Source organism: Lactuca serriola, chromosome 3 (assembly GCF_051521515.1).
Source record: "Lactuca serriola cultivar US96UC23 chromosome 3, Lser_US96UC23_V15, whole genome shotgun sequence".
In the NCBI taxonomy this organism is placed as follows: Eukaryota; Viridiplantae; Streptophyta; class Magnoliopsida; order Asterales; family Asteraceae; genus Lactuca; species Lactuca serriola.
In genome coordinates this window covers 265,701,949-265,722,179 of record NC_136410.1, presented here as the reverse complement: position 1 = coordinate 265,722,179, position 20,231 = coordinate 265,701,949, and the positions used below count along the sequence as shown (strand labels likewise).

Below are 20,231 nucleotides of genomic sequence, written 5' to 3'. Positions count from 1 at the left end.
ATAGAGTGTAAGCTTGAGAAGTCCATTTATGGACTAAAGCAAGCGTCTCGTAGATGGAATCTTTGCTTCGATGAGAAAGTCAAAGAGTTTGGATTTGTACGAAGCGAAGATGAATCGTGTGTATATGTCAAAGCCGGTGGGAGCATAGTTAGCTTTCTCGTTTTGTATGTCGATGACATACTGCTCATAGGAAACGACATCCCGACTTTGCAGGAAGTTAAGTCCTGGCTCGGGAAGTGCTTCACTATGAAGGACCTCGGAGAAGCTTCCTATATTTTGGGAATAAGGATAGTGAGAGAGCGAAGTAAGAGACTAATAGGACTTAGTCAGAACACTTACTTAGATAAAGTACTAAAACGTTTTAGTATGGAAGACTCGAAGAAGGGAGAATTACCGATACAAAGTAATGCCAAGTTGAGTAAGACTCAAAGTCCGAGTACCGATGTTGAAATAGCATAAATGAGCCGAGTACCATACGCTTCTGCAGTTGGCTCAATCATGTAGGCTATGACTTGTACTCGCCCTGATGTAGCCTTTGCTTTGAGCATGGTAAGTAGATATCAAGGGAACCCTGGCTGAGCCCATTGGATTGCGGTCAAGAATATCCTTAAGTACCTTCGGAGGACGAAGGAATGGTTCTTAGTTCTCGGAGGGACTGATGACTTGAAGGTGCGAGGGTACAGTGACGCCAGCTTTCAAACCGACCGAGACAACTATCGTTCGCAGTCGGGCTGGGTCTTTACCCTTAATGGAGGAGCAGTGACTTGGAAGAGTTCCAAGCAGGAAACCGTAGCTGATTCAACGTGCGAATCAGAGTACATTGCAGCGAGCGAAGCGTCGAAGGAGGCAATATGGTTGAAGAACTTCATCGGTGATCTTGGAGTTGTACCTACCATAAAGGAGCCCATGGAGATTTTCTGTGATAATGAAGGAGCGGTTGCCTTGACCAAGGAACCGAGGGATCATGGTAGATCTCGGCATATCGATAGAAAATATCACTTTATTAGACATCGTGTAGAAGAAGGACAACTCGTAGTGAAGAGGATATCATCAGAAGATAACCCAGCAGATCCGCTTACGAAGGGACTGAGTAGGGTTAGGCACTTGCAACATGCTAGGAGTATTGGGCTAAAGGATGATATTAGTATAGATTAGATAGTATTGGAAACGTGTAATAGATAAATGTAATTAACATTTGATGATTAAATAAAAGAGTATTATTTATGAGTAATGTTACTGTCTTATGTTAATCATTTATCTATTGTTTCACTTTGCATGTTTTCACTTCCAGAATAATTGAATATTATTAAGAATAATCGAATTATTCATATAGTCCACAATCATTCATATTTTGGAAGTAGATATGAATGAAGATTGTCATGAATTGGTATGTAGATTGTCTAAATGGTATTAGACATAGCAAAAGTTTACTGCAACGTTCATGAGTGCTTATGAACTAGTTTTGAGCATTGGAACAAACCCGCTCTTGCTGGAATCACCTTATGGAATATGATAAAAAAAAGGATGATCGCAAGATGATAATATCATATGGTCTTAAAACCTAGATATATGGTTTGTTATTTGTTAATTGGTTGTACATTGATAATGTGAAACCGCATCAGTAACTTGATGTTATAAAACGCATTGTTGTGTATAGTTGGTTAATGAATAAGTAAATGCATATAAGTCGAAGTTTATCTGTTACTTTTATCCTACGAGGTTAAAAGCGATATCTCGGCCACTCAATGATTTGATTTGACTTATGTGCCGGGCCCGGTCAGAACTGAATTGATGTGTTCGATTAAGTGCTATGTCGAATAAATCTGAAATCGAGAAACCAAATGCTAGACAAAATTGATTCCATAAAATTGTCAGCATGATATCTAAACAGAGGACTGTACGATCCCTTATCTAAAGGACAAGATTGATTAGATCAAAGTTTGACAGCGTCTTTGAGAGCTACGATTGCTAATCGGAATATACTTGTATATATAGTTATTAGACTTATCCAAGTGGGAGACTGTTGGAATAGTGTCTAAGGCTACAACTATATTTGGCAAGTATTTGACCCGGTTGTGCATGGTCCTTTTGGTTGCCTTCACCATAGCAACTTGACAGGATGATTTATAATGAGAGAAGGAATATTATTAATATATTATAAGTATAATATAAGGAATAATAGTATTGTTATTTGATTAATATAAGTCATAAATTAATTAGGAATTAATTTGGTGACTTAAAGAGATTAATTAATAAAGGGGTATAAACTGTCAGTTGTTTGATAGTTGCACTTTGGGCTATATATCCTTTAAGGATAACGGGTGGACGATTTCTAGGGCTTAGGATAGCCATAAAATCGTCCAAGGATTATCATGGAAAGGATTTGGATTGGTTAGGGCTTAAGTTATCCAATTAGGGTTTAAGGGTGAAACCCTAGGAGCCTTACAAGTATAAATAGACCCTATGGGTTATTGAAATCAGCACTTGTGTGTTTAGAAAGAAACCCTGGCCGATTTTCATACCCTTTCTCCTCTCTCCTGAATCATCTTCTTGCTAGTTGGTGTTTGTAAGCCATTAGAGGAGTGACAATTGTGACTCTAAAGCCTTAAGGACAACAAGATCAAGCAAGTGATTCAAGGTAAACTTCTAATCTCTGATTTCATATTGTTACTATTGTATATTAGCCATTAGAAGTCTTGGATTCAATGTATGTTCAATTAGAGAAACCTAGATCCAAGCATTAGGGTTGCATGTGGACATAGGAATGTTCATATGGATAAAACCCATCACTTTTTAGCTAAACTTGATCCATGCATGTGATAAGAAGGTCTTAATGGATTAAGACTATGAGTTAAGGACTTTTTGGATGTCCAAAGTGATAAAGTCCGAAACTTTATGGTTCTATGGCATATTTGGTCGATGGATCTAGAATATGGGTTCAAGAGCTCAACCCATTAAGCACTTATCAAGATCTTGGTAAAACTCGTGTACGCCCCGCATAAGATTTGTACACCCAACGTACGTGGTGAGCGGTCCCGATGATAGTCAGCGAAGAACTACACTACGCCCAGCGTAACTGGGAGGTACGCCCTGCATACACTCCCTGTTGGACTTTTAGCTTGTGAGCTTTATGCCTTGGGTCAGTTATGGGTCAATTGGGTTTAATCCCTTAATGGGCTATGGATATAGAATTGTTTGGGCCAGGTTGGACTTGTAGATTTTGTGTAGGCCCAACAGAGTGATGGGCCCAATTTATAAATTGGGCCAATAATAGAATTGGACAATTTGGGTCTTGTTGATTAATTTGTATTCTTCATCTCTCAGTCGAGGTTGTCGGGCATAGCAGTTGAGGACTCTCAGTTTAGTTTTGCACTATTGCTAGGTGAGTTCTCCTCACAATACCAACAGGGTCTATGACACTAGGTTGGTCCCTTGGGATTTTATCCCAGAATTAGCATGTGTTTCTTATTCATGATCAGTTAGATTGGTACCTTGATAGATAGAATGGAGCTATGTTTAGCAGTTAGTATGATCAGTGCTTATTATGTGACTTTGTGCTATTTACTATGTTGACATACATGGATGGGTTGGGTTGAGGTGGTGTCCTGCTTTGTACTGTTGAAGCCAACATACCCAGGGCGGTCCGGATAGGCTGTAGGCCCGTAGGAGGCGGTCCAATCATGTCGAAGGCCCGGTGAGTGGTCCGGATAGGTTGTAGGCCCGTAGGAGGTGGTCCAGTCATGCCGAAGGCTCGGGAGCGATCTAGATAGGCTGTAGGCCTGTAGGTGGCGGTCCAGTCATGCTGAAGGCTCATTATGCATGCTATTTGTTATTATTGTCATTACCTTTATTATTGGTTGCTAGAGGTTGGTATTTTGGGGGTAACTCACTAAGCCTTCGAGCATACATTATATTGATTGTTGTTTTAGGTACATCAGCTGACCAGGGCAAGGCGAAGGCATGACGTACACATCCCCGTATTTATGATTTTGGACTTCTAGGAACTCTGATATGAAAACATTTTGAAAGTGATTAGAACTTGTTGATGTTTGAATAACTTGTATTTGTGTAAAAATGGTTTTTGGAAAGTTTAAATTTCTTTAAAATTTTTTGGGTTGTTACAAGTTGGTATCAGAGCCTTGGTTTGAATGAATTGGATGAACATTCGTGTGAATCCAGTCTCAAATCAAGGAAATATATTTTTCAAAATAAAAAAAATTTAATTTAAATGAAGGGGATGAGATGTGTATCGTCAGCCAAAGCCAGTAAGTAGACCTCATAATATCATATTGTTATTTGATGTTATGATGTGTTAGAACCGCATGCTAGAAATAGGCTAGGGATCTTCGGGAATTGCATGATAGAATTGCCTAATTATATGATGCCTGCTAGCCTAGGGTTTTTCTTATATAAAATTGACATCATTACTGCAGTGGATTGGTGTATGCATCATGGTTATGCACAATTCAGATCTTATACCCTGAGAATACTTGATTTGGCCCTATGTTCTGTTCTTGTTTGATTGGGGGCTTGGGGTTGAGTCGAATATTCAAAAGACTATAGGGTCCAGCATTATGCATGGCTAGCATACACTAGTGCTGCAGGGGTTGGTGGAAGTTTCATGAGTAGTTTGCATGAGGTCGGTTATGGGGTGATTGTTCTTCTCAAGGGTCGAGAGTGGTAACATTATCATATATATGTATACTAGGGTATTATGATGATACTTGAGACGAATATGGGTTGGTTTGGAAGGTAGTATGGGCCCATACTACTGAAAGCACTGGACCCATACGCGTGTCAAGGAAGTCGTAATCCTTAAGGTTAATTGAGGGTTGATTCGCATTTCTTGGGATTATCTGATGTATTTATTGGTATGTTTTCAGTATGGTGATGACGAGGCGCTTTGGAGCCACATTCGGATCGGGATCAGGGACAGGAGTTTACGGGCAGGGGAACCAGTACAGCCCGAGGTTGTTGCTCAGATTGGGACAGGCGTTGACGGGCACGGGGAACCAGTACAGCCCGAGGATATTGTTTAGATGGGGACGGATGCATTGGATGCTAGGATTCGGGAGATCCTGCATGATGAGGTTGGCACTCTGTTTCGGGCACATTTACCAGAGATGTTGAGAGAAAAACTTTGAGACACACTTGAACAAACGTTAGAAGAAGTATATTGCGGAATAGTTAATCTGGAAGGATCTAAAAGCTCAACCATAATATTTAGAGTTAGATATTTAGATAGTTAGTTGCGAAAAAGTAAAGAAATGGAAAGGACGACAATTGTTATATCAAGTATACACTTAAGCTGATTCATAATGAGGAATGCATTCAAACCAAGATAATAAGTGAGATCAAACTTAGTGATTAAGTCTCAAAAGGCTTGCTCCGAAGAGAGATTGTAATCGATTATGAGAGTAAGAAGAGTGAGTAAGAGAGATAGAAAAGATAACTTCAGAGATTGCAATTCAGAATTAGATGCGTGTTTTTGAATACAAGAGAATGAGCTCTATTTATAGAGACTCATGAAGTAAACTAGATTACATCTCTAAGAGTAGCCATGCAAGGCATACTGGACAATAAATAGTATTACAAAAAGACAAATAAAGTAATCTAGTAAAGAGACTGCGGTAGGTAGAGACTGCGGTAGCGATTGCTGAAAAAGAAGCTTGACTGCGGGGGCATGATGACCGCGGTAGCTGAAGTTCAAGAGGGTCACTTTTTATGATTCAACAATTTCCCCTAAGTGACCTCCTTAACTTTTGATCAGCTATCAAGTTTAAGAAACTTGATCAGGATCCACCAAAACTTCCTGATGTTCTCCAACCAGATGTTTCTTCTTAAGATCTCGAACTTGACTTCTGCAGTAGTATGCTTTGATTTTTCAACTGCGATTTGGGAGATATCAAGTTGCTTCCTGGTGAGGCGATGCATGGCAGTCATAGGAATGAAGTATTTGACATTATCGGTCTTCCTTTTGAAAATGACTCCAAGTTCAGGATAGTTGGTTGCACCTAAGGATCTTTCTTCATAGCCTTCGGTAGGCATTGGTGTGGGGTCAAGTTGTGGCAGATTAAATTTCTTGGCAATGTTGGGGTAGATGTCTGCGTTGATTTTAGCAAAATCACATAATGTTTCCTTCAAGAAAGTATTATCCCTTTCAAGTGCAATCTTCATCTTCTAGTGCTTCTCAAACTTGTATTGGAACACCTTTGCAATGAGAAAGACTTCTTCCGGATTCATACAAGGAAAGTCAGCCTGGGTGCGGACATAATCGTGTTCCCTTCTAGTCAGAGTGTACTGGATGAACTCAGCCTTCATGAACTTCCTGATTTTGTAGTTCTTGATTGCGGATGGTCTATCGTTAGACCATACATTCTCAATGAGAGAGGCATGCTTAGCAAAAAAACGACTAAGTCTCTCAAATTCCATTGGCAGTCTTTTAGAGTCTGGAAGGCTGCAGTCGAACTGCTCAAATACTGTAAAGTATCTGGCATTTGCAGAGATTGGGACATCCCAGTAGCCATCAGGAGGGGGTTCCGCATAGGTGGGGTGAGGAGTGTAATCATCATCAAGCAGTCTGCAGTGACGATTAATCCAAGAATTTATCAAGGATTCATCCATGACAATATCAAAACCGCATTCTCTCCATATGAGCTCAGCAAGTTTGGCGGCCTTCCAATCTTTTTTCCTTTGGGTGGTGGCAGGTGAGTCTTTTGAGCTTGGAGAAGACATGTACTCCACAAGATTTTTGAAGTGAGGGGGAGTCTTTGGTTTCTCAGGAGTGTTTTCCCTTGCGGTGGAGAGTTATGAGTTGGAGTATGATGAGATGGTTGTGGTGAAGGTATCTTTTCTGTAGAGATGGGGGGAGTTTGATGTTGTGAGATGGAGTGATTAGAGTGATGGACTTCTTCTTCACTTCCCTCTCTTGAGGAGTTCGGACCCGGAGACTCCTCAAGCCATTTTCGAAGGCCATCAACTTTGGCAAAAATTTCTTGGAATTGAGCTTTGAGGGCTTCAGCTAGTTGTTGATTATTGGTGATGGTGGGATTAAAGTGTCGCTTGTGAATTTCCTTGATGAGATGAAGGATTTCGGGACCATGGAAATTTGTTAACAAGGATCACTGCAGACGGTTGATTGTAGCTTGAAGGACTGAGATTGCGGACTCGTAGGCAGTGTGAGTCTCAGCAATCAGTTTGTCATTGTGGGAGGCTTGATCTGCAACGGCTACTTGAAGATCTTTCTTGATTGCGGTTACCTCATAAATGAGGCGTTCCGCAGCAGCCATGAAGTCTTTGTGATCTACCTGTCGATTATTGTCAAGGGACCGGATCCCCATTTCAACCTTGAGTGAGATACGCTCAGCAGCCATTCTCTCACATGTTTCCAGGTGTTCAATCCGTTCGATCAATGACCGCGGTCCAGGGATATTTTCTGGTTGCGGTTGGGTTGGCTTGACTGCAGCAAGGATTGGATCAACCTTTGCTTGTAAACTTAAAAATTCTTTCCTAGTGACAACATTCTTCTTCTTTTTCTTCTTCTCTTTGGGCTTTGAAGTTGATTGATGAGAGCCACTGGATTCTTCTTCTTCATCAAATATCATAAGGTCATCATCAGAAGGAGAAGGTTTCTTTACCTCTTGTAGATCAGCATCATCAAATTCGAAGGTGGGAGCAGAGCTCACTTCGATTTTGGGTCCTTTGTCTTGTGATACTTGAATAGTGGGAGTGGGAGGAACATGTGAAGCATGTTGGTCAGCAGTTGCTTCCTGAGCCTTGTGGAAGGTTTCGACCATTTCAGTCATCCAATATTGAACTTTCAGAATGGTGGCTATGGTATTGACATTATTAATTGCATCTGCCCAATACTTAGCCACAACTTGGATTTCTTGTTCCTTTTGCTGCTGTTGCTTGATTTGTTGATCCTTGCATGCTTGGAATACCCTACGAAAAGCTGCATATTTCTTGGCTTCAGCTTCGTTGGAGGGTTGAAACTTACTCCATGAATCATTTGAGTCACCAAATTCAATTCCTTCAAATTGCACCGAGGTGTCCCTCGGGTTCATGGATCCTTGCTCATTTGTGCTCACCGTGCCTAAACCACTGGTTAATGATGTAAGCAGAGTAGGATTTCCTGAGCTTCCTTGGTCTCCTTGACCCATGGTCAAGTATGGCCTCGGCTCAGTTTCGACATGGGCGGAAGAAGTGCCCTGCGGTTGGGAAGGTGTTTGCAGTGTATGGGTTACATTCAAAAGGATGGAGTTCAACTCCTTAGGAGAAAAGAAATGCAGTCGGGGAGCCCTGGAGACTTTAGGGCGAGAACCAGTATTATCCTCTTGGGATTGAACTGGGGGGAGTCTCCTCGTTGCTGTGAATCAAACTCACTTTCTGAGTCCGAAAGGAAGAGGATGGTAGTGTCAAATGGATGTGCGAGCATCCCAAGGACTACCAGAGCCTGTTGAGAGGCTGAGGTATCAATCCAGTCACGCATATGGCTAGAGGGATCGGTTTTGTGCTTCTTGAGGATTGAAATGGGTTGATCATCCTCGGCAGAATCATTGCTGGATTCATGTTGGCTTGGTTCCACACTAGTGATTACTGGTGGTGATTTCCTTTTCTTGGAGGGTTTAGAAGCATCGTTTTTAGGGGTTCCTTGTTTCTTGGTGTTCCGGGGGCCATGAAGAGCAGAAACTTTATGCTTGCGTCTTTGTGTTTGAGAAATATTGGAGAGAGTTGTGGAGGAAGGGATTGTGGTAGCTTCAGGGTTAACGATTTCGGATGGATTTGGAAGAGGTGGGGTAGGAAGGTATGGGTCAATACCTTCCATAGCCTCAATGTGGTCTGAGACATCAGCAGTCTCAAGACCGAGGGTAGAAAGAATGTGAGCAGGAAGGTTGCGGATTGGCCCAAAAATTGATTGATTGGATGAAGGATTGTACCTTTTGAGATCCTTGGTGACAAAGAAGTTGATGTCACTGTCCATGTCGATTCCTGCATCTGCATGAAGGTCTGTAATGCAAAGGGACTAGAACCTTGAAAAAGTGAGTTCGGTTGGGTTCTCCCTTGGGCTCTCCTTGGGAATGTATTGAAGAAAATCATCCCAAAGGATCTATCCGTAGTTCACATCGCGACCTGTGAAGATGCTACACATCAGTACTAACAGTTTGAGTCCCATATTGTCCGTTCCTCCAGTTCTGCCGGATAGACTGCAGATGATGAAGTGGCACACGAATTGCCAGACCGCAGGCAATTGGTTCTTCTTGAATTCACCAATTCCTTTGATGAATGAATGAATATCAGTGGTGTATTTCTCTTGATGAATGAATATCCCTTGCTAAATTTTTTGACCTGAAGAACTAGAAAGAAATTAATCTCTCTATTCATGCTCATTTGGAATTTGTTAGTCATGAGCTTAGCAAATTCATCCACCATTAATTGATCTGACGATCCGAAGATGATATCATCCATGTATATTTGTACAAGCATAAGGTGGTCACCATTTTCTTTTCTAAATAAAGTAGGATCAATCACTCCTATTTTGTAACCTGAAGTGACTAGAAATTCAGAAAGAGTCTCATACCAAGCTCTTGGGGCTTGCTTCAGACCGTAGACTGTCTTTTCAAGCTTGTAGCAGTGGTCAGGGAATTCAATACTTTCAAAGTCGGGAGGTTGCTGAAGATAAACCTCTTCTTTTAATTCCCTATTGAGAAAAGCACTCATAACATCCATTTGGTGTACCTTGGTATTTTTGTGGGCTGCATATGCTAAGAAGATTCGGATGGCTTCCATTTGTGCCACTGGAGCATACGTTTCATCGTTGTCAACACCCTCAAGTTGACTGTACCACTTTGCAACTAGTCTTGCCTTATTTTTGATGACCGCACCATATTCATCTAACTTGTTCTTGAACACCCATCTTGTACCAACAATAGTGTGGCCTTGCGGTATGGGAACGAGTTGCCACACCTTGTTCCTTTTTAATTCGTCCAGTTCTTCTTGCATTGCAGAAATCCAATCTGGTTCCAATCATGCTTCTTTGATTGATCGTGGCTCAACTGAGGACATAAATGTTACGTAGTGACAATGGTCAGAGAAGTCCTTGGCAGATCGAGCTTGGATTCCTGCGGATGGGTTGCCAATGATTTGACCTGGTGGGTGGTCCTTTGTCCATACGTGTAGACGGGGTTGTAGATGATCAACAGCTACGGTAGAGGGAATGTCTTCAATATCAGAAACTTCTGTTGTTGGAGATGGCAGTTCCCCCTGGATTTGAGAACATCCTGCGGAATCATCTTGGCTTGTTGGAATGGAATTTTCTTGAGTAGTTTGGAGAGGTTCCCCCTGGATTGCTGATGGGAGTTCCTCTGGAACCTGAGAAGGTTCCCCCTGGACTGCGGATGGGAGAGTGATAATCCTTGAATCGGTTCTAGTGTCAATGTTCTCTATGAGTTCATCATCCTAATCCGAAGATACGTTTGATGGTAATGAATTTCTGCGGATAGGAACTGGAGCGTCATCAAGTAATGGAACCTCAATGGTTGTTGCTTGATCCGGAGTAGAGCTTTCCCCCTCAACCGCAGAGGTGAAAGTATTGAGAGATGCTACTTCAGATAGAGATGGACCAGAAACATCAGTACGCTGTTGTTGACCGTCTGGTGACACAAGAACTTCAGATAGTTTTGCCATTTCAACCGGGTCGAAAAGGTCGTCATAATTGACTTAACCTAGATTTAAAGGACCTGAAGAAGTAGGAATATCACTTTCCATGATTGCGGTAGTTTCAATGGATGGAGGGGTGTTGCGGATGTGAGAATCATCAAATTTCACATCGAAGCTTTTAATGATTAGCCTTGTACATCTGATGAGAACTCGATAAGCAACCTTGTTCATGGAATATCTAAGAAAGATGCCTTCATCAGACTTCGGTGCAAATTTGTTAAGCTGATCTCTGTTGCTGATCACAAAACATCTACACCCAAAGACATGAAAAAAGCAAACATTTGGTTTGCGGTTGTTAAGGCCCTCATATGGTGTTTTATTGAGGCATTTGCACACAATGCTTCGGTTTTGTACAAAGCATGCGGTTGCTATAGCTTCAGCCCAGAAGTAGAGTGGAAGGTGTGCGAAGTTGAGCATAGATCTGGCTGCTTTGACTAGCGTGCGGTTCCTTCTTTCTACTACTCCATTTTGTTGTGGTGTATAAGGCGCTGCAAAGTTGTGAGTGATGCCTTTGGACACCAAGTAACTGTTAAGAGGATGATTAGTGAATTCGGTTCCATTATCACTACGGATACGTCTTACTAGTAGCTTGATCTGAATTTCTATTTCTTTGATGAAGTTGATGAGAATTTGTGGTGTTTCTGACTTGAGTCTGAGGAAGTAAACCCATGTGAAGCATGTGAAGTCATCTACTATAACCAGTATGTACTTTTTATGATGGAGACTGGCTACAGTTGATGGACCGCAAAGATCAATGTGTAGGAGCACAAGTGGTTCAGAAATTGAAGAGTCAATCACCATGGGATGACTTGCTTTGGATTGCTTAACACATTCACATGCAGGACAGAGAGTGTCATTGCAGAACTTGAGAATAGGGAGTCCTCTGACCAGCTCTCCAGTGACCAAAATGTTGATGTATTTGAAGTTGAGATGAGCGAGCTTGCGGTGCCACAGCCAGCTGACTTCGGATACAGCTTTTGAAAGGAAACACAATTGCGGTTTGCCAATGACCAGAGAGACATCCAGAGGATACATGGTACCTTCAGATCGTGACTTGATCAAACAGGTGCTCCTATCACTTGTCATTACATAACAGAATTTATCATCAAATTCAACTCGATGGCCTGCCTTACATAGTTGGCCAACACTAATGAGATTGTGTTTAAGGCTTTCTACATAAGCAACCTTTTGAATAGAGAAGTTCCCCGTAGTGAGTACACCGTAACCTCAGATGATTCCATTCGTCTTGTTGCCGAATGTCACATTTCCACCATTGCAAATTGGCCTGAAATCCCGAAGGTATTCTAGCCTTCCGGTCATGTGCAAGGGAGCAGGCACTGTCAATTAACCATTCATCTTCTTGTTCCTCCTTGCACAAAGCCTAAGAATTACACGGTTAGTTTAGGCATCCAAATGAGTTTGGAGCCTGGAACAACAGATTAGTTTCTAAGTGATGCATGGACTGAGGTTGCAAGGACTGGTTTTGTGTCAACTTTTAAACCTAGTCCTGGGAGTTTGTGTAGTTTTGGAATGTTGTGTGTTTTTGCAATGTTACGAGGTTTCTGATTTTGGCAACTACACTGACATCCACATGTTGAGATTTTGTCTTTTGTTCTGACACCATGTTTGGTCAGCGGTCTAAACGATGAGTTGTTTGGCTTTTGACTAGTCCGAGGTTGAAAAGATCTGAAATGAGTGTTGTTCATTTTCTGGAAAAAAAAATTTCAAAAAGGTTTAGTACGTGTAGATCTTTGTGTCCTTTTTGTTGGATTTGGTAGAATCTCTTCCTTTTGTTAAAATTTTGATATGACTTGATATGTGTTGGAGTGGGTAAAATACCTTTCCATTTCGGATCATCTGAAGAATAGATTTGAAAAACATTGTTTCGAAAAGACTTTACACATTTTTGAGTTGTGTCAGATGAATTAGGAATGACTGTTGAAATTGTACATTCCTTTTTGGATGTTTTCTCGATGTTTTCTGGACTTTTGGATTTTTGAGATCTGACATGATTTTTGTTTTTTAAAAACATTTGTCTATTTGTGCCTCGGGAGCGAATTTCCTCTTTGAAAGCCTTTTTAGCTAAGGTTTTTGGAGAACCGCAGTCTCTGTTATTCAACTGCAGTTTCCTAGAACCCTTTGAAATTTTGTGAAAACGTGGGTTGAGTCATCAGAACCTAAAGATTCAAGGATTTGAGAACATTGACCCACTTCAAAGTTTTCTATGGGTAATTTATGATGAATTGTTTAAAGAGTGACATAACTTTTGTTCAAAGATTGCGGTAGGGATGACTTAACTATCGCAGAGTAAGTCTTAGTTGGGACTTCAGTGGGACTTTTGTGGGACTTTTGACTACAGTGTGAGACACTGCGGTCTGAGGACAGAGATGGAAAGTCTTTCGAGACTTTAGTATCCTCAATGACAATTTCTTCATCAACTACGGATGAGTTTTGAGAATTTGGGAAAGTAGTGCCACAGATAGGAGTTTGATCACTTGTGTGACCCGAAACCTCAGGCACAATTTCCTCAATGACGCAATTGTTGCTTAGATTATGCAGTCTATCGAAGTGAGTTTTGAGATCGTCGGGAAAGGTCTTGTCATTGACTGGGAAATGAAATTCTCGGTCTGGAGGGACATACAGTCTCTCTTTGTTGAACCGGGGTGAGGAATCCATTGTGGTAGGATATCCATTTGACCAACCCCAATTGTAAGTGTTATCCACGGTTCCATTATTTACCAAATTTTCAATAGCCTCACTTTCATTGAACAATTTTTCGATTAAAAGATTTAAGCGTACATTTTCACTCTGAGCTAAATCTCTCTAGTTCGAAGCTATTTCTAATTGGGTATCACTCAACATTCTTGCATCTTTTTCTAACTCTAAATCTCTTTCTAACATAGCCATTTTGAGTCTTTTGTTGTCCAGTCGTCCTCTCACATGGAACATCTCTTGGGACGCAATGTTCTTCTCATCCAAGGCTTTGTTATAGTCTGTAAGGACGGTAGCACATGTGTCATTAAGATTATCTATGTAAGGTTGACAATCATGCATGCTATAGTTTAGAGTTTAGATCATGAGTTTTACCTGTTCGACGATGCTTAGAGTTCCATCCTTTTCCATGTAGCAGTAGTTTTTGTCCAACTTTGTAGACCCATCATCATCAGCAGTCGCCAACATGAGGATCTTCCCTTTTCCTTTAACACTGCTGATGTCTTCATCTTCATCTCCGGATGACCACACTTGATGGTCTCTTTTGACATGGGCTACGTATTCCCTTGCTTTCTCCTTTTCTTCCAACACTTGAGCCATTTTAAGGTAGAATGCTCTGTCTTTAACTACATTGGCCTTACAATCTCTTGCAAAGTGATTTTCTTTGTTGCATTTGTGGCAAACTACAACATCAGTCTTGTCTTCTGAGGGAGTACCAGAGTCAGTGGTTTGTGTAGACTACGGTGCTTCCTTTGGTTGAGAATTTTGAGATTGCGGTGGTGGACGAGAACTTTTAGGATAATGAGAGTGATTGTTTTGTGGGTTGAGGTTACTATTAAAGGGTGGTTTGTTAAATTGTTGATTTATGCGAAAAGTGTGAGGTGGTAGTCGGTTGAATTGTTTGCTGACGAGAGGAATTGCCTTTTGAAATTCTTCTTCATCATCATACTCTGAATCAGATTCATATGACTACGGTGGAGTGTCATACGAGTAAGATTGATTATGAGGAGTTTATGCTATGACAGCAAGAGGTCCTCCAAAGTCAGCACAGTCTTTGAGTACGGTGGATTCTTGTGCTTGCAGTTCCCCCATAGAGTTTGTAGAGTGACAAGGAATGAATCTTTCTATCCCCTTGAACTATCATCTTTGCAGTAGTCCAATGTCTTCCCAAGCCATTAAGAAACTGAAGATTTGTTTCATGGTTACTGCGGATGGTGCCCGCATTGGATGACTTGGTGACAATCAGGTTGAACCTTTTGAAGGAGTCTTCCAAACTTTCGCCAGTATAAGCTTTGAAGTTGTTGAACTCATTGAGTGCGGTTGTAAGCTTCTTGTCTTGTGCTTGTTCTGAGCCTTCGTACAGATTCTTAAGAACATCCCAGATCTCTTTTGTTGATTTGCAATTTATGATGATATCGAAGTTGTCGGGAGCAACTCCACAGGAGATTCATAAAAAGCAACAACATCATTTTCCATTTTATCGAGATCATCCTTGGTGGGACGGTTGATAGTTGGTTGACCTCCTCCTAGTCTTTGTTGTGGCTCCGTCGGTTTGGACTGGTGTAAGGACAGGGACATGTGGTCCTTCTTATACGGATCGCCATACATCTCTACCAAGTCTCCTTAAGTATCTTTCCATTCTTTGTGACCAGTGATGATATTCATTTGCAACCAGTATTGGGGCTCGATTAGAACCACCAACACTGTTGGAGACATTCAGAGATAACGATTGTGCCATATTTTTTGAAGTTTTTTTTTGTTTATGAAATGAGCTTCAGTGGTATAGAAGGCTCTTCGAAAAATCAGAGTTCCGATTTTCAAAAAGCAACCACTATGGCTCTGATACCAATTGTTGAGAGAAAAACTTTGAGACACACTTGAACAAACATTAGAACAAGTATATTGCGGAATAGTTAATCTCGAAGGATCTAAAAGCTCAACAATAATATTTAGAGTTAGATAGTTAGATAGTTAGTTGTGGAAAAATAAAGAAATGGAAATGTCAACAATTGTTATATCAAGTATACACTCAAGTTGATTCATAACGAGGAATGCATTCAAACCAAGTTAATAAGTGAGATCAAACTTAGTGATTAAGTCTCAAAAGACTTGCTCTGAAGAGAGATTGTAATCGATTATGAGAGTAAGAAGAGTGAGTAAGAGAGATAGAAAAGATAACTTCAGAGATTGCAATTCAGAATTAGATGTGTGTTTTTGAATACAAGAGAATGAGCTCTATTTATAGAGACTCATGAAGTACACTAGATTACATCTCTAAGAGTATCCATGCAAGGCATAGTGGACAATACAGAGTATTACAAAAAGACAAATAAAGTAATCTAGTAAAGATATTGCGGTAGGTAGAGACTGCGGTAGCGATTGCTAAAGAAGAAGCTTGACTGCGTGGGCATGATGACTGCGGTAGTTGAAGTTCGAGAGGGTCACTTTTTATGATTCAATAAGAGATGTTCGGGTCTATTAAGTCCGCCATGGTGGAGTACTTTAACGAGCGTTATGCGACTTTGGCTGAGACGGCCGCTGCTGCAGCTACATCGGCTGTAACAGCAGCGGGAGGAGCAGCTGTTTGAGCCTTTTAGTATCGGGACTTCGACAACACGAAGCCCCCGACTTTTGACGGGATTCAGGATCCGATTATTGCTATGAGATGGTTGCCCGACGTGGAGGGATGTTTCTTTATGTGTTCGTGCCCTGATGATCAGAGAGTGAGGTGTGCTCTGAACCTATTGCGGTCCGGGGCAAAGGATTGGTGGAGATTGGTTACTGGATCATATATTGAGGAGTAGCGAGCTGCGATTTCTTGGGATCAGTTCAGAGACGTGTTCAGTACCCGTTATGTTTCACGAGTGGAGAGTGAGAGACTAGCGCAGCAGTTCTTAGACCAGCGACAAGACAAGGAGTCGGTGGCAAAGATTAGGAGACTGTTTACTGAGAGGGCGATGTTTTGCCCGGAGTTCGCATCAGAGCAGGCGCAGATGACTCGTTATCTGGGTATGCTCAAGACGAATATCAGACAGTTTGTCGCGACGCAGAGGTGTAGTACGTTATTGGAGCTCTAGGAGGCCGCGAGGAGGCGCGAGCTAGAGATTGAGTTGCAGTTACGTGAGGTGAGGCAGGCTCGCACTTGTGGGAAATGCGGGAAGGTTCATTCGGGAGTATGTCGATTAAGTACTGGATGCCACAAATGTTGCAAGGAGGGACATTACGCACAGGAGTGCCGCCAGCCCGCCTCTACTCCTGATATGAGGATTTGCTATCACTGTCATCAGGTGGGTCATGTGAAGACCCACTGTCCGCGGTTAGCTGCTAGACCAGTTCAGACTCCAGCGTTGGCTACTTTGAGGATCACGGATGGGAAGCAGGGTGGTGTAGAGCCTCCGAAGGCTCGGGGACGCGCTTTTCAGCTCACCGCCGAGGAGGCCAGAGCAGCACCGGATGTGGTGGCCGGTATGTTTCTATACTCTTTGGAGATGAAGCAGCCTCTAGAACACTTGAAGAAGGCTAGGAAGAAAAGGTTGAAGCAGTTGTTGAAACATGGCGAACTTAAAATGCAAAATCCAAAAATACCAAAATTCAAAAGTTTAGGGATGAGAAAACAGCATCGGAACAATATTTTGAAAATAGAAAAGGAAAAAAAAATGTTTATTGTGGGCAAATAACGAGTAAAACGTCATTTTGGAGGATAAAGCATACAAGTGATTTGGCTTCATTTGAAGCCGGTTGACAAGTAACTCGATTGTTTTAGTTTTATTTTTATTTTTATTTTTAAGTTTGTTTTTGTTTTTGTTTTGTTCTTGTTTCCTTTTCATAACAATAAAAAAACAAAACTTAAAAAAGAATAACAAAAAAGTTAAAAAGAAAAAAAAACATTTATTTCCGTTTATGTATTGTTAGTTCAGTAGTTTTATGTGTTTTTTTTGTTTTGATGACTTTGTTGAGTGTGTAGACCTTATTTTGTTAGTTGGTGTTGAGATGAACCAAATGAGAAATCAACCATTAGTGATATACGTTCAAGAAAAATCATATTATTTTGGAGATGATACGCCATCAGTGAGTTTCCTGAACTTAATGCTTAATTCTTTTTTTAGTGTCTGTTTTACGTTCATTAAATGACTTAAAAACCTATTTTTACCCCTAATTTTAAATTTTTTTACATGTTTTTTGAGCATTAAAAGACAAATTTACGTTAAATTTCATGATGAATTTCAAGTCTCCTGATTGATGTTTCTTTGTCCCATTCAGTTGGGATTGACCTACTTTGGTGGGTCCCTCATCGCTTATTCAATAGGTTTTTGTGAGAGTTGGACTTCCTTTTATTATGTTTACAACTCTAAAACAAATTAACGGTTCATTAAATTGATTTTACAATTTAACCCAAGTTTTTTAGGTCCCCACCACTTATTCGACGGGTATTAGTGGGAGTTAGTTTTCATCTCACGAAATTCAAATATTGCTTTTTATAAGCTTTTTGATATGAATTAACGGTTTGCATCACTATTTGTCGTCTCAAGTGCAACCCAAGTCTTTCGGGTTCCCCTCTGCTTATTGGTTGGTTGGAGTTGGTTTTCGGTTTATGAAAATCAAAATATAAATGTTGTGCTTTGCAAATGAATTTACGGTTTTATTTCACTTGTGATTGCGGTTCGACACCATAGATATAAATCTATTATACCCGAATTGATTCATCTAATATATGAGAACAGTCAATTAGTTCATCATAAATTATTGTAATTTATCACCGACTTTCGTTGTGTCAAATATCAAAAAAAAAATACTTGCCACCATGAGAACATTTATTTTCAAACATAGATAAGTACTAAAAACCATCCGAATCCATGGCATATTACATTGAACCCAAAACTAACACCGAAGATTAGGGCCGGGTGAAACACCAAACTGATTACAATAATCGGTGTAGTACGCGACACGAGAACTCACCTGACCTGCATTCCCACCATTGCATTCACCGCCATTAATTTTTCTGATTGTTGCTCCGAACCCTTGACCGACGACCGAATGAACATTTGTCATCCAAAACCACAAGGCAGTCCTAAACGAAATCATTGGGTCATTAGCCACAATATCTGGGTTCCCGAGCAAATCGGACCCAATACTACTTCCAGCTGCACCATAGTTGTAGTTCCATGTAATTTGAAGTGGACCTCTCCCATAGTAGCGTTTGTTAGGGGCGCACGGATATGCATTCCGGGTCCTATCGCAGTACTCTTGTTTATTTATCTCTTCTACGTAACAGAAGTCTGTCCATGCATGCATATGTAAATTAATGGTCAAAGTTAACAATATATTTCCATATTTATCAAACGAGCTCCATTTTGATCAACATACAAAATATGAAAAAACAAACAATATATATTCCAAAAATCTAAGATTTTGAACTTACGACCAGTCTCATGAGTAACATGAGCAAAGAAGGCCGCCAGTTCTCGCTTTGAATCATCCATCGAACCCGATCTAGCAAACTCTTGGTAGTCTCCGATGACTCTAAGAAACGCCACACGTGTGTAAAAGCTTTTTCCGCGACAGGTGTTGGGAGACTTGTTTATAATCCCATTGAAGAATTCTTGGGTCACTATATCAGCTCTGTTTACATTATTCTGGGAAGCAACCGGCTCAGGGACGATGATTCCAGCGAGAAATAGTCCGGCAAGGAGGAGGGTTGAGAGGGTTGTTTTCATTTTGTTTTTTTGTTGTGTTTGAAAGTAAATAGCTGGAGAGGGATATTTATGTAGTAAAAGTCTCCTCGAAAGTCTCCCATTATTTATTTTTCTTGGGTAACGTGAATATTACGTGGTTGAAAATCCATTAGAATGTGGAATTGCTATTGTCAAGTCGTCGTGAAAACCAAATGAATAAGATGTCGATGAACGTATAATTAGATGAGATCTCTAGTGATGTGTAGGGAGTTTTTTCATTATCAGTCCTCCCATTTTACTGTCTTGGCCGCATAACTCCCTCTAGTTTTACACTCCAATTTGTAGTTCTATTCTTGGGTTGTAGGGCCGGGGATTTAAATATCGTCTATCCTCGATCTCTAAGTTGTCCATGATTTCCTATTTTATTCATTTTTTTATAATCCAATTTTGCTCATGAATTGACAAATTTTACAGGAAGAATGATCGTCTTCAACGAAATTATTTGTGTCTACATTTAAAGTTGATGCTTTTCATTCACCAGCCACGCAAATTACCAGTTGTTGCTCTTCAATTAATCACACAAAACAGTTTCTCCGCTTCAACTATCATTATTACTTGGTACCGATCGTTCAATACCATCTTGCTTTCATGCTTTGGAAATTGACTGAGGCTGTCTTTTTTGTGCTTCGAGATTTTTATTCTTTGGTTAATTGTTGGTTCTATTAATTTCCATAAACGATTATGCATTTAGAAGTGTCTTAAAAGCTTATAATGTTATTTATAAAATGTATGCCAGGCGTTTGTCTTTATGCTTCAAAGGGAATATTGTGTGGTTAATAGCTGTTTTTCAAATCATGGTTTATAGTTCTCTCCCACCTTGTCATTGTAATAGGAAAAACTTTTGTTGAAGGCGCAAATAGATATGATTATGAGGGATTGTTGTTGGAATGTTTCAACATTTTCACTACCTAATTATAGTTCTTGGCTCTTTGCTTGCATTTTGGGTTTGCTTCTACTCTCAAGTTTCAAATGAAGCGGCTAGGGGTGTAGCTTTGATACTATGGAGTTGTTAAAACTGAAATAACACAACAACATTTGCTGAGAGTTTGATTGTCAAATGTATGATGT

At 40.6% G+C, this 20,231-nt stretch overlaps 1 protein-coding gene across 1 annotated transcript; it reads right to left on the bottom strand.

Annotated features, from left to right (window-relative positions):
- Nucleotides 1-18,156: 18,156 nt before the first annotated feature.
- LOC145093968 (chitinase 4-like) lies at nucleotides 18,157-19,164 on the bottom strand. Its single transcript, XM_079032215.1, has 2 exons — nucleotides 18,851-19,164; nucleotides 18,157-18,707 (listed from the first exon to the last, which is right to left on the bottom strand). The coding sequence occupies exons 1-2, from the start codon at nucleotides 19,143-19,145 to the stop codon at nucleotides 18,310-18,312; spliced, it is 693 nt and encodes a 230-aa protein (XP_078888341.1). The 5' UTR covers nucleotides 19,146-19,164; the 3' UTR covers nucleotides 18,157-18,309.
- Nucleotides 19,165-20,231: the final 1,067 nt, after the last annotated feature.